General features: G+C 39.3%; 1 protein-coding gene across 8 annotated transcripts in view; it reads right to left on the bottom strand.

The window, feature by feature from the left end:
- Window positions 1-14,435, bottom strand: part of IL1RAPL1 (interleukin 1 receptor accessory protein like 1) — a 1,164,933-nt gene that overhangs the window by 983,720 nt on the left and 166,778 nt on the right. For 2 of the 8 annotated variants that reach the window (XM_053311516.1, XM_053311508.1), the window contains exon 1: window positions 175-303. The exons of the other annotated variants lie outside the window; for them this stretch is intronic. In XM_053311516.1, coding sequence (XP_053167491.1) covers window positions 175-177 — 3 coding nt within the window. In that variant the 5' untranslated portion in view covers window positions 178-303. Of the gene's footprint in view, window positions 1-174; window positions 304-14,435 lie in introns of those variants that run through there. 8 annotated transcript variants of the gene reach the window in all.

The following is a 14,435-nucleotide window of genomic DNA, read 5'->3' on the forward strand; positions in this document are numbered from 1 at the left end:
TGGGAAATGAAAAACTAGACTCAAATTGCAGCCCATATAGTGGTCAGAGTTGAAGGTTGGGCTTCTCTTTGCCTGTCCCCAAACTATCACCTGTTGTGAAAGCTCCTAAGCAAAGTTGCTACTTTTTAAATAGGAAATAGGAGAATTTAAGCTGGTATCATTTCTGCTACCTACCATTCTGGGTTTACAAGCTTCACTGAGAGAGTATGCATGGACCAGCTCAGGTTGCCTATCCTCACACCTTCCACTGTAGCTAATTAGTTCAAATCAATTTATGGAACTCAGTCCTGTTCCCTGCCTTCCCAGCTTCCTTAGGCTTTCTAGGTCAAGATCCACAAGAGCTTCTATACAACTAGTAGTTGTGTAGATCATATAAGTCTACCAGATGTATGTTGTTAAATCAGTGCTGTGATGGTGTGGTGGGAACCACACTCTTCTTAAAGAGGCAGCAGTTTTGGGACTGGACCTGATATCCTAGTTAAGGATATCAGTTCTCTTTGTGAGGGAAAATGAAAAAATTAGAAATCAGCACAGCAAGTCCCTATATTTCTTTATAAATTGTATGGGCAGACATTTAGAAATCCCTTAAGAAATTCAGATGAGCCTATCAGGATCATGTTTTCTGACCTCTCCAAGCAGCGGTGTATGTGTCACGAACACAATGGAGGACTAATAGATGGACAAGATCCATAAAAAGGAACCTGTACAATTTCTGGATAAACTGGAGGTTCTTCTCACCAGTCCTCAAGAAAGATACTCCCACGTAATACTGAGTTGTAGATCCATATAGAGTTATTTATTCCAAAGAAAAATAAAACTATTCATAACAGTAGTTTGTACTACTTCTTAAGTGAAATATACTTCTAGATGGGTTTTTTAAATTTTTTAAAAATAACTAGTCAAATATTTATGGCTTAGTAACCTAGTCAATATTATTTATTATTATTATTATTACATTTATATCCCACTCTTCCTTCAAGGAGCCAAGAGCGGTGTACTACATACTTGAGTTTCTCTTTCACAACAACCCTGTGAAGTAGGTTAGGCTGAGAGAGAAGTGACTGGCCCAGAATCACCCAGCTAGTTTCATGGCTGAATGGGGATTTGAACTCGGATGTCACCGACCTAGTCCAGCACTCTAACCACTATACCACAGATGAAGCTATTCCTCTTTTTTGCTTAGCATAAGTAGCCAGCAGTCAGCTATCTTTTGTGGTGGATCACATCACAGAGCATGAAAGGTCCATACTGAAGACAGTGTTCTTGTTATGCATTACTATTACTACCTCCTTCTGTAGTCCAGGTAAAAATAGCTTGTTTCATTCTGCATATTATTTATTTATTTATTAAAAATTTCTAATATACCGCCTCCTCCAAAGACTCCAGGCAGTGAACAACAATACCAATAACAATTAATTAAAATGATGATGATGATGATGATGATGATGATGATAATGATAATAATAATAATAATAATTTCTTGTTTACACAGTCAGGTGTTATTGACTGGTTTGTTTTATCCAGACATCAAGTCCTTCCCAAGGACCTGGGATGCCAGAATTTTATTGTCAATTGTTATAGATATCGTCGCAGAACATAGGCTGTTCCCAGTAAAGCTGCTTTTTGTAATTGGCTGATGGTGATTTCTGTGGCCCCTATGGTGTTGAGGTGCTCTTCAAGGTCTTTTGGAACTGCACCTAGGGCGCCAATTACCACTGGGATTATTTTGGTCTTTTTCTGCCACAGCCTTTCAATTTCAATTTGTAGATCTTTGTATTTTGTGATTTTTTCTATTTCTTTTTCTTCTATTCTGCTATCCCCTGGTATTGCTATGTCGGACAGCCTGATTAGACGCTGATGGGAGGAGAGCGTTTTTGTGAGCTTATTCTTTTAATCTTTTAGCTTTGTTTATTTCGCTTTTTATCAACTTGGCTAGCTGCCTTTGAGGAAAGCTTGAAGCACAGCAGCTGCTGTTTGGCTCGTTTTAATTTGTTTTTACTCTATTTGAGTTAATATCTACTTGACAAACCACGTGAGAAAGAGAACTGAGCATTGAGAATTAACAAGGACTACTTGATTGTTTTCTACTATAAAGAGATTTCCTGACTGGTCTCCGAGGTGTTATGGCTAAGAATAAATCTTCTAGATTTAAATCACGAGAGCAAGGGCTGAATTCTGGATCTCCAAAGCATGCCTTTGTTCAGACTAAATTGGAAACCTTCTTATCAAAACAATGGAATGCTCATAAAAGTGATGGTAATGATGAAATCATTTTATGCCAAGAGTTTAAGTTCTTGGGGAATGAGAATTAGACGTGGCTGGAAGGCAGAAAGGGGATGGAGTTAGAGAGCTTTGCTTCTTCCTTGTCTCTATCTTTATCCACTCCCACTCCCTTTCTGCTTACAGACTCTCCTCAAGCACAGAATCTGTCTGATCCAACTAAAGAGTCCTTTTCCATTTGGCTAGCACGGCTAGTAATCCATGCCTTAAACTCTCACTTCTTACATCAGAGACGCTTATTTGTTTATTTCAGCGTATGTCATCAATTGTTGCTAAGCTTGATGAACTTAAGGTTGCACTCAATAAACTATCTTCAGTTTCAACTTCCTCCAAATATGAGACTATGAAGTCTGATTTATATTCTGCTGAAAGATCTCAAAAGATTTGTCAAGACAAGAGAACTCAGGTGATTTGGCTAATAATGTTAATTCTAATTTTGCCTCTACTCATTGCAAGGAGACTCCCGATGAAAAGGCAGCCCCTATAGGCTGTCTTAGTAAAGTTTTACAATTGAAGCAAGTTTCTCTTTTAATCTTCTTGAACCGTTTGAACTCAAGCCGATGGTCTAGTTGGTTTTTAATTAAGCGTTCTCTTGCACAACTTCTTTGATTCCATATTAATTTTATCGATCTCCAGTCATATGATATACAACCCACCAGAAGACCAAATACTCTTAAGCTTCTCCTTACTTTCAAGTCATCCTTAATTCCACTTTCTCTTCTACGTATGCATGATTTTTTGGCTATCTACAACATTCAACCTCAAAGAGTTTTTGCTGATGTTTATTCTAAATCATTTAAAAGGAAGAGCTCTCCTGAAGTGTCAAATAGGAATCTCACTCCGGCTGTTAAATGCTCTGTGTTCCCTCAGGATATTGTTCAGGACATTTTCCCTTTGGCTGATTCTGCTATGAATCAATTGCAAACTTTATCTGCTAAGATGGACTGCGAGTCCCTTAATAACTCTGGAAACAATCTTAGTATTTCTCTGGATGAATTGAATAGTAGTTAGCTTTTGACCTTATCAGAGATCAATTCTTTTTCTGATCATTCTTCTCCTTCCACCACTGGAATAGATGAACAATTAATTGTTATGCAGGAGAGTCTAGTCAGAGGATCTGTATTAAATCGGATACTTTGCCAGAATTGCCAATCCTATTAGACAGTTCATCCCAAGACAAGAGGGACCCTGTATTGGAGGGTCAAGTATTGCCTTTCTCTGCAGATCCACATTTTGATCAACGTATGTTACTCTTAAATTCAGGTTCATTCCGTCGACCTTTGCAGGAAGCTATTCAAACTAAGGCAGCACTATCTCCTATGCCTGCCCTACTGAATTTGCAAGATTCTGGTTCTCCAGCTCTTCTTCCTTCTTTGCTAGACCAGTCATTTCAGCCTGAGATGGAGGATCTTCAGGCATTTGCTGATTTTACTGGTCCGTATATGGAACATAGGCAATTTTTGGATTATGCTAATATTGTAACTGAGCATTCTGACTGACAACTTTATAAGAGCCATTTTCTCAAATGTCTCTCGTGGAATGTGGCTGGACTAAGGACAAAACTGCTGGATTTGGAATTTCGGAAATTTCTGGCAGATGCTGACCTTCTTTTTCTGCAGGAAACTTGGATGACCGAGGACCTGTATTTGAATAGTTTTGTTACCTTTTCACTTGCAGCTATTCCTCCAATGAATAGAGGCAGAGCAACTGGTTGTCTCTGCTTATCAGTTAACACTGCTCTCAATTTTGAATGTCTTTCACTACCGAGTTGTGACCAGTTTGCTATGGCCCTTCTTGTTAAATCTAAGGCCTTGCTCCTATTACTCATTAATGTATACATTCCACCTTTGAATCGGCTTATTTGCATTAAGTCAATATGGTCTAAACTGAAATTATATATTGAAGATCTTCAATGTTTGTATCCTCAAGCACATTTGTTAATTGCAAGTGATTACAATGCTAGGCTGGCTGACAACAATCAAAAACTATTTGCTAAGTTTAAATCTTATTCATTTGATGGGGAAATTCCATACCCATTGTTAACTCATCAATTTAAGGACTCCAAGGGAAATTTTGCTGGGCTATGCCTATTACAAACTTTTGACGAACTAAATTTGCATATTCTTAATGGGGCAATGTACGGTGATTATCTGGCTGAATATAGCAATAGCAATAGCACTTACATTTATATACCGCTCTATAGCCGGAGCTCTCTAAACGGTTTACAATGATTTAGCATATTGCCCCCAACATTTCTGGGTACTCATTTTACCGACCTCGGAAGGATGGAAGGCTGAGTCAACCTTGAGCCCCTGGTCAGGATCGAACTTGTAACCTTCTGGTTACAGGGCAGCAGTTTTACCACTGCGCCACCAGGGGCTCCTAATATACATATTGGTCTAGCGCTGGCTTTTCAATAATTGATTATATGGCTATCTCGCCTTTGCTTTTTACTCAGCTGGTAAATTTTAGAATTGTCATCCGGTGTGAGAGTGACCACCTCCCAGGGGAATTACTCCTAAATTTTGATACTTTACTTAAATTGGATGTGATTTGCACCCCCACTTCTTATCTGGAGGTTTGTCCCTCTCGGGTGAGATGGTCGGATAGTTTGGGTGCTAGGGTGGACTCCTTACTGACTTCTTGTAACATTGATATGCTTCGCTCAGTTATACTATCTGGTGGTTGTGAACTTGGGCCAGACTTTTTAAGATCTTATGACAAAATAATACAGGCCCTACAACCTATTCTTACTCGGCCAAAGCCTGGGGGAGCTGGTGGGATCTCAAAAAGCTCCCATGGGTGGTTTGATGAGGAGTGTTACAAAGCTAAACACCAACTTACTGCTGCCCTTTTGGTCCACAGAACTACTCTGACCTCTGCCTCATTGGCTGAGGTGATGGATAGGAAGAAAGCTTATAAACTTCTTATAAAGTGTAAAAAGGGCGAAGCAGTTAAGGCTGACTGGAATCAATTAATTATGGCAGCTAAAGCTAGAAACTCTGCAGTCTTTTGGAGACTGATTACCTGTCAGTTACGATGCAATACTATTCTTTTTAATTATGTAATTCCCCCATTAGTTTGGGAGCAACATTTCACGAATTTATTCCAAAAGGAGGACGATTTAGTCTTCCATTCAACAGACACTTCGGCCCCATCATCGGACTGGCCTCCAGTGTCATGCAGTGAAATTAATGCTCTTATTACCCAGTTGAAATCAGGCAAAGCCCCAGGTATTGACCATATTACCGCAGAGATACTTAAGAGTAACATGGCTTGGTGGTCTCCTGTTTTAGCTTCCATATTCACTTTTATAGACCAAACTACTCAGATTCCGAGTGATTGGGGCATAGCAATCATTATTCCTATCTATAAAAAGGGAGATAGGAGACTCCCAGAGAACTATCGTCCAATTAGTTTACTTAGTACTATTGCTAAACTCTATGCTAGGCATCTGTATGGTAAATTGGTGGATTGGTGCGACACAGAAAACATTCTATCGGATGTGCAATTTGGATTTAGAGCAGATCGATCAGTTTTGGATCCGGCTTTAATCCTTCAACATCTTGTTGGGAAATATGTGCTTGCCCATAAGGCTGCCCTTTTTGCCGCCTTTATCGATTTTAGGGCTGCATTTGATTTGACCCTACGTGATAAATTATGGTCTAAGCTGTCTGAATCCACAATTGATCGTCATCTTTTATGCCTCATTCACAAGCTTCATGATAATTCTCGGATTAGAGTGCATTGTTCTAGAGCTGGGCATCTTACTAAGGAAGTACTGGTATCTAGAGGAGTTAGACAGGGATGCATCTTGGCTCCCTTGCTGTTTAACCTATATATTAATTCCTTGATTGCTCACTTGAATCAACTGCATCACCATCCTCCTAAGTTAGGGACAAGACATTTATCCATTTTGCTTTATGCTGATTATGTGGTAATTCTATCTAGAACTCAAGTGGGTTTAAGGAGAGCTATGTGTGCCCTTGATTATTATTGTAAGTTGAATCTGTTGGAAGTTAATTGTTCCAAAACTAAAATTGTGGTATTTGCAAGGCACCCTAGTTTACATCGCTGGTTCTTTAATGGAGTCCAACTTGAACAAGTGAAACAATTCAAATAACTCAGGATTGCTTTTTCTGCTACTGGATCACGACTATTGCACAGAGATTATGTTATCCAGAGTGGAAGAAGAAGTGCTAATTTGATCTAGTCCTTTTTCCGCTCTAAAGGTGCTCAGTATGTTCCAGCAGCCATCAAACTATTTAATGCAAAGGTAAGGGCTCAACTACTGTATGGTGTCCAGTTGGGGCTATACTCCAATTTCGAGAAAGTTGAGACAATATAATCGACCTTTCTGAAAAACATCTTCCAAGTACCTGGTTGTGTGCCCAGAGTAGTGCTGCACCTTGAGGCAGGATTGATTAAGGTTGAAGCTTGGGCATGGTTTTTCATTTTGAGCTATTGGCTCAAATTGATGTTTAGGCCTATTGGTATTGTCTCATTGATTTTTCAAGATTCTTATTGCTCAGCCTGGTTGGAAGCTATATTGAAGCGAGATTGCAGTATTATGGATTTTCACCTGCAGCCATTCTTAGTTTGCCTTATGAGGAGGCTAGGGGCAGACTTAAGGAAAGGATTCTGGATGTGGAATCTCAGATTGACAGGAGTCTAATTCCTAGGGGTGTTTTCCTGAATGTTGAAACTGTAAGCTATTCTCCAGCTAGATATGTATCTCTTCTTACAGTACCTAAATTTCGTAGGGCTTTAACTTTGGCCTGTTGTAACGCCATGAATACAGGTGTGCTGCAGGGGAGATTCCAAAATATTCCTTATCATTGCCGTGTTTGTCTGTGCGGATCGGGAGAAGTTGAGACAACGGTTCATGTTCTTTTGTATTGCCAATTTTACAGTGACATTAGGAAGAAATACATTTCACCTCAACTTATCCTGTTTCCAGGATTAACTGAAATGGATTATTTAAATTTAATTTTAAAGGATTGTAAAGAGGAGAACTTACTCAATGTTGCTAAATTCTGTTATATTTGTGGTGTTATTCGGAATGAAGTTGTTAATTCTAAATGATTTTATTTTTGTAATTCTGGCCATTGGCTGTATTAATAAAGACTGACTGCTATGTCGATTATTTTAACTTGTTTTTCTTTCTTCTCGACTACAGTTATATCTGGTGTAGCGTACATGAAGAATGTTAAGTTGGTTGTAGAAAAACACTCCTTGCGTTATTCCCAGCAGGAAGGATTCTGGCTTCTTAGAAAATGTCATTTTGAAAATTTTCTTTAACTCATTACATATCATGTCCCAAAAGGCCTTAGCCTTCCTACAAGTCCACCACATATGAAAAAAAGTTCCTTCAGAGTGTCCACATTTCCAACATTTGTTTGAAACATTTTAATACATTAATGCCAGTTTTTTAGGTGTCAAATACCACCTATACCTCATTTTGTAATAATTTTCTTTTAAAACATAACATGCAGTGAACTTTAAATCAGTTTTCCATAATTTTCCCCAGGCTGCCATTTCTATATTATACCCCACATCTTGAGCCCATTTTACCATAGTCATTTTAACCACTTCATCTCTTGTTTCCTCCAAAAGCAAGAGCTTATACATTTTAGAAACTACTTTTTCATCGTTTTCACACAGCTCCTTCTCAAATCTCGATTTTTCTAACTCTCCTGATGTATTCACTTCCAATTGTTCTTTTAACTTCAGTGTGTGCGATGTTATCAGCCTGGAGAATGCCCAAGTATTTGTAATGTTCTTTCTCTTCCAGGTTCTTGATCTCGCTTCCATTGGGCAATTCTATTTCTTCTGTTTTTCTTATTTTCCCTCTGTTCATTATTAATGCAGCACACTTGTCTAGTCCAAACTCCGTTGCTATATCACTACTGAATATAAGGACAGTGTTTAGCAGTGATTCAATTTCTGACTGGGACTTTCTGACTTTATTATTAATTATTATTATTTCTTGTTTACACAGTCAGACAGGTGTTATTGACTGGTTTGTTTTATCCAGACATCGAGTCCTTCCCAAGGACCTGGGATGGCTGAATTTTATTGTCAATGTTGTTGCTGTTGTTATAGATATCGTCGCAGAATGTAGGCTGTTCCCAGTAAAGCTGCTTTTTGTAATTGGCTGATGGTGATTTCTGTGGCCCCTATGGTGTTGAGGTGCTCTTCAAGGTCTTTTGGAACTGCACCTAGGGCGCCAATTACCACTGGGATTATTTTGGTCTTTTTCTGCCACAGCCTTTCAATTTCAATTTGTAGAACTTTGTATTTGATTATTTTTTTCTATTTCTTTTTCTTCTATTCTGCTATCCCCTGGTATTGCTATGTCAATTATTTTGACTTGTTTTTCTTTCTTCTCGACTACAGTGATATCTGGTGTATTGTGTGGCAGATGTTTGTCTGTTTGTAGTCAGAAGTCCCATAATATTTTTACATCTTCATTTTCTTCAACTTTTTCAATTTTATGGTCCCACCAATTTTTGGCTACAGGTAGCTTGTATTTTTTGCAGATGTCCCAGTGTATCATTCCTGCTACTTTGTCATGCCTTTGTTTGGAGTCAGTCTGTGCGATCTTTTTACAACAGCTGATCAGGTGGTCCACTGTTTCATCTGCTTCTTTACAAAGGCGGCACTTGCTGTTTGTGGTGGATTTTTCGACATTTGCTCTTATTGCATTTGTCCTTAGTGCCTGTTCTTTTGCAGCCAGTATTAAACCCTCTGTTTCTTTCTTCAAGTTGCCATTCTTAAGCCATTGCCAGGTCTTGGTGATGTCTGATTTTCCACTTATATTGTGCAAACATTGACCATGCAGGGGCTTGTTTTTCCATTTTTCTGCTCGGTTCTTGACTTGTTCTTTCTTGTAGGCCTGCTTTCTTTCATTGGTGTTGAATAGTTTCTCATTCTTGACCATTTGACGTGCATCTTCTTCACTGTCCTTGATGTATTCTTCAAGGCTTCTTTTCTCCTCCTCTACTGTTTGATGGACTTGCAGCATTCCTCTTCCACCTGAGCTGCGAGGGAGGTATAGCCTATCGACATCACAGCGGGGGTGCAGAGCATGATTGATGGTCATGATTTTCCTGGTCTTACGATCCAGCGTCTCTAGCTCTGCCTGGGTCCAGTCTATTATTCCTGCAGTGTATCTGATAACAGGTATAGCCCAGGTGTTTGTGGCTTGTATGGTGTTCCCACCATTGAGTTTGGGCTTGAGGATTTTTCTAACTCTCCTGATGTATTCACTTCCAATTTTTCTTTTAACTTCAGTGTGTGTGATGTTATCAGCCTGGAGAATGCCCAAGTATTTGTAATGTTCTTTCTCTTCCAGGTTCTTGATCTTGCTTCCATTGGGCAGTTCTATTCCTTCTGTTTTTGTTATTTTCCCTCTGTTCATTATTAATGCAGCACACATGTCTAGTCCAAACTCCATTGCTATATCGCTACTGAATATATGGACAGTGCTTAGCAGTGATTCGATTTCTGACTGAGACTTTCCATACAACTTCAGATCGTCCATGTACAGCAGATGGTTGATTTGACTTGATGTTTTAGATGTTTGGTATCCGAGGCCTGTTTTGTTTAGTATTTGTGAAAGTTGTTTGTAATCATGGCGATTACAAACAACAGAGGGGATAGTGAGTCCCCTTGGAAAATACCTCTTCTAATGCTATCCTGTCCAAGTGTCTCACCATTGATTGTTAACTGTGTTAACAATCTTTTTAAAAAGCAAAGTACAAATACGAATATGATGACTTTTCAACAAAAATTCCCAAAGTGCTTTACATAGATATAAAATAAATAACCAACCAACCAACCAAATAAAATGGCTCCCTGTCCCCGAAGAGCTCACAATCTAAGGAAGAAACAAGATAGACACCAGCAACAGCCACTGGAGGGATGCTGTGCTGGGGATGGATAAGGCCAATTGCTCTCCCCCTGCTCAATAAAGAGAACCATCACTTTTAAAAGGTGCCTCTTTTGTTTAGTGAGCAGGAGATTGTGCAAGGGGATCATACTGGACTATAAAAATCAGACTATAAAAATCAGAAGACCTGTCCAATGTAATAGCCTTATTTGTATGTTACTATTTCTAAACATATTCCTCATTCTAATATACTGAAGGCCTGCCACTCTGGAAATCCCTAGAAGGGAAATAGCGGAATTAAGAAAATGCAAAACCAAAGATGCATTTTAAAGAAAAAAGTAAAAGAAAGGAAAGGAAAAGGAGAGGAAAGGAAATTGGGAGCATTCCACCACAAGGCTAAGAGAGCAAGCTTGGGGATTGTGCATTGTTGGACAGGATGTAAGGAGCCTGCCAGGCACAGCCCACAAACCCCTGCTAATTAAGCAAAATGATTGTGTTTGTTTTGGAACCATGTGTCACGCTGATTAGCAAGAAAAGGGTATGCAATATATGTGTATTCAAAGCCAGATGAGTGCATTATCCAGGTATTCGCTCTGTTTGCTCAAGGACTGACAAAAATGAATGCTGAGCAAACAGCCCCATGTAAATGGAAACTCGGGCTTTCGGGGTGTGTGTGGGGTGTGTGTGTGTGTGTTGTTATTATTACTACAGGGCAAATGCCTGGAAAAACAGGTGGGTCTTATGAAGGGCCTTAAAAGCAGCCAGGGAGGAGGCTGAACAAATCTGTGGGGGAAGAGTGTTCCAAAGAAGAGGAGTGGCCACAGAAAAGGCCCTTCTATGGGCTCAGGAACCACCTGGCCTGGGACACTAAGGAGGGCCAGCTGAGAAGACCTCACAGGTCGGGATATAACTGGATGAAGGAGGCAATCCTGGAGATATACAGGTGCTAAGCCCATAAGGATTTTGTATTTGAATATATCTGGAATAAGATACCTTGATAGTACTAAATTCACGAATACTTTGATAATACTAAATTCACTAAATTCACTAATATTCAGTGAAGCATATTCCTTCACTGAATAGAAACTAGATAACACATAAGTTGGACAGAAAACATTTTCTATAATATGTCTCAAATCAGTTGCGTCAATATTTTTTAACTTTATATATAATTCACCTCCAACCAGCCTACCCGTGAGGAGGACGGCCAAGCAGGCTTGGGACAGGGTGGCAAAATCTCCTTCTTTAGGCCCGCCTGCTGCCCAAATGACTGGTTGGGCTGTACTCAGCCCATTTTGGCCCTCTCTGCACCTGGGCAGAGAACCCCAAAATGAGCTGAGAACGGGGGTGGGTGGGGAGAGGAGGGGGAGGACAGGAGGGCTGAGAATGAGGGAGGAGGGCTGAGAATGGAGGGAGAGCCAAGAGGGAGGGGGAGGAGCAAAGAGGAGGGAGAGGACCGGAAACGAGAGGCCAAGAATGAGGGAGGGGGCCAAGAATGGGGGGAGAGTTGAGAGGCAGGGGGAGGGCCAAGAATAAGGTGGGAAAGGAGGGGCAAGAAAAAAGGGAGAACTAGAGGCACAGTTGCTCTGCTTCTGGGCCAGCTAGTTTTAAAATAATTTGTCTAACATTAAAAGAGTGTCATCAAATATTTATAATAATGACATTAGGAAAATGATATGCCCAGCTAAACTTGTGTCAAAGTGACACCAGTCGAATTCCACTTGAAGCAGCAGAGCAATATTTAAGAATGAGCATGATATAAAGTCCAGTATGGATGTTTTTACATAAAAGTGAGTTTATAGCATTCTGCAAAATTTTAGCATGAAAATGAGCTAATGCAGATGTTACATTTACCTCATAATTTCTGGCCTTTTCATTTGATTTTTTGGATAGTTTGTAAGGTATATCATGTGTCAGGAGGTGTGTCAAGTCTCCTAATTTCCACTTCAGGTATAAACCATTATTGTATGACATGTTCAGGTTCTCTCATGACATTCTGATAATTGTATTATGATCACATGGGACACTCAATTGAGGCAACTCTGTCACTAACAAAGTTACTACTCTTGTAAGGCCTATCTAGGCATAAAGTCTCTATGGTATTTCTGTAAAGTACTACCATGCTCTATCTGAGTAGGCACTGAGTGCAATGACAAGATCTTAGAAAAGGACAGAGACTAGGAAAGAATCTAGACAACTTCTTCCAAACAACAAACTATATACCATGGGATATTTTGAAGAGGGAAAGTGTTTAGAATGTCTACTGCAATATGTATCATTAAGAATTATGAACACACATGGCAACTGTTCACTTCCATCACCATGCCAGCTGATATGTCCTTGGTAAATTTAACATCTTCAAGAGCTCAGAGAAACATACCAGTGGTATTATGCAAATAGAATCAAGTTTGATTCTCAGTTGCTTTGATTGCCAAGGACAAGAAGCAAGCTCTAGACCCTGTCCCAAATGTGTCACTGGCAGCAAACCTTTATTTTTCTCCAACGGGGAATAGTGCTTTGGGAAGTTCAGAAAAACTAAAATGGATCACACAAAATGAATGTTATCTTAGTTTGAACTATATCTTGTCTTCTATATTTCTGGATTGCCTAGAAATTATCAGCAGCCCTGATCTTACTCTGTATATGCTTCTGCCCCCACTGGGAACTTTGGCTTTTTTGTGTGAGATTTTTCAGAGGCACCTCCCTGTTTAGTATCTTTTTTGTGTTGTTACTTTAGAATATGCTAGAGATGTACAGATGCCTACAGATGTGAAATTTCACTAATCTATAGTCACAACAAAACTGGAAGACTTGGCTCACCCAAATTGCTACATATATTTTGCTTAACTTCAGATAATTTTGATTTCACTTTAGATAGAATAGTCACCACAAGTTTACTCATTTCTGTGGCATGTGGCTGATAATGCCCAACACAACCGTCCATGTCAAAAAGCAATGAAATCTCCTGTTTTAAAATATTCTTAAGAAATTGAGCATTCACTGAAGAGCAGAATAAGCAGTAAACATGCCACAGATACGTGTATTATATCAAGCAATGATATCTGTATTTATGTCAAGCAAGGTTGACATAGTTGTCTTGTATACTGAATGTAAATCTAAGAAAAGACGTGCTAAGGACATCACAATCTTCTGACTCAGTAGATGGTCAGTGGTTGTATGCCGATGTGCTATCTGAAATTATAAAATACTGACTATTTATTACAGTATATGCAGCATTTTCAAATACAAGATAGTTCCTTTCTGTAAGCAAAGCATTTCATTCTAGAAACAGATCTTGCCATACAAATATTTATTTATCAAATGTGTACACCACCCAAACTTTCGTCTCTGGGAGGTTAACAATAGCATAAAACCAGTTTAAAACATATACAAAAAAACTTAAAAACTATTTAACAATTTAAAAATAAACCAGAGATTAAAGCCCCAACATTTTAGGAAGCTGAGAAAGCTTGGGTGAAAGGATGGGTTTTCAAGTGCTTTTCAAAAATTGCCAGAGATGGGGAGGATCGTATCTCTTCCACAATCTCATGGCAGCGACCAAGAAGGCCTGTCTGGTTGGTAAAGTAGATATGTGTTGTAAGAACACACAATATCTGAACGAGCACACAAAACAATGGTGAAATGATCCTGTTAGTATTATGAAGCTGTATTGGACTGGTTCAGATGATTTGTCTACCTGACCATCTGAATCAGGTGTAGGAAGAACATGCACGTACTTGTCTACTCCAATCTGGTGTTCTGACCTGATGCTTCCTAATTAATTGTTTTTGTTTTTACATTTCTATTTTGTGACGAGGAAGTGAAACGTGTATTAAACACTGCTTTACATTACTTAAAGAAGCATGCTAGTGCTCTGGCAGCTTTACTTCATTTGGAAGCATATTGCTTTAAAGTAGTATTTAATTTGTGCATGAAGGGGCACCAAGACAAACCATCCTCCACATGATTATGTGGCAGCTGGATGGCACACTGGTGGAGAGAAAATGCGCATGCACATGTTCCTCCCCCACACGATACCGAAGGAACCAGTCCATTATGAAATGTGTAGTTTATACCACACGCTTACTATTTTTGACATTTTATGTTGCAGCAAAGAATGAAACATGATAACAGTGGTTCAGCAAAAGTTGTCCACTACAATATGGACAGTGAGGATCTTCCCATGCATCTGTTGAGGGCTTCTAGTCAAGCAAAGGTGGTGCCTTGCACTTTTATGCAGGAGCGCAAATACTTAAAGAAG

This window comes from Hemicordylus capensis, chromosome 3 (assembly GCF_027244095.1).
Source record: "Hemicordylus capensis ecotype Gifberg chromosome 3, rHemCap1.1.pri, whole genome shotgun sequence".
NCBI classification, from domain to species: Eukaryota; Metazoa; Chordata; class Lepidosauria; order Squamata; family Cordylidae; genus Hemicordylus; species Hemicordylus capensis.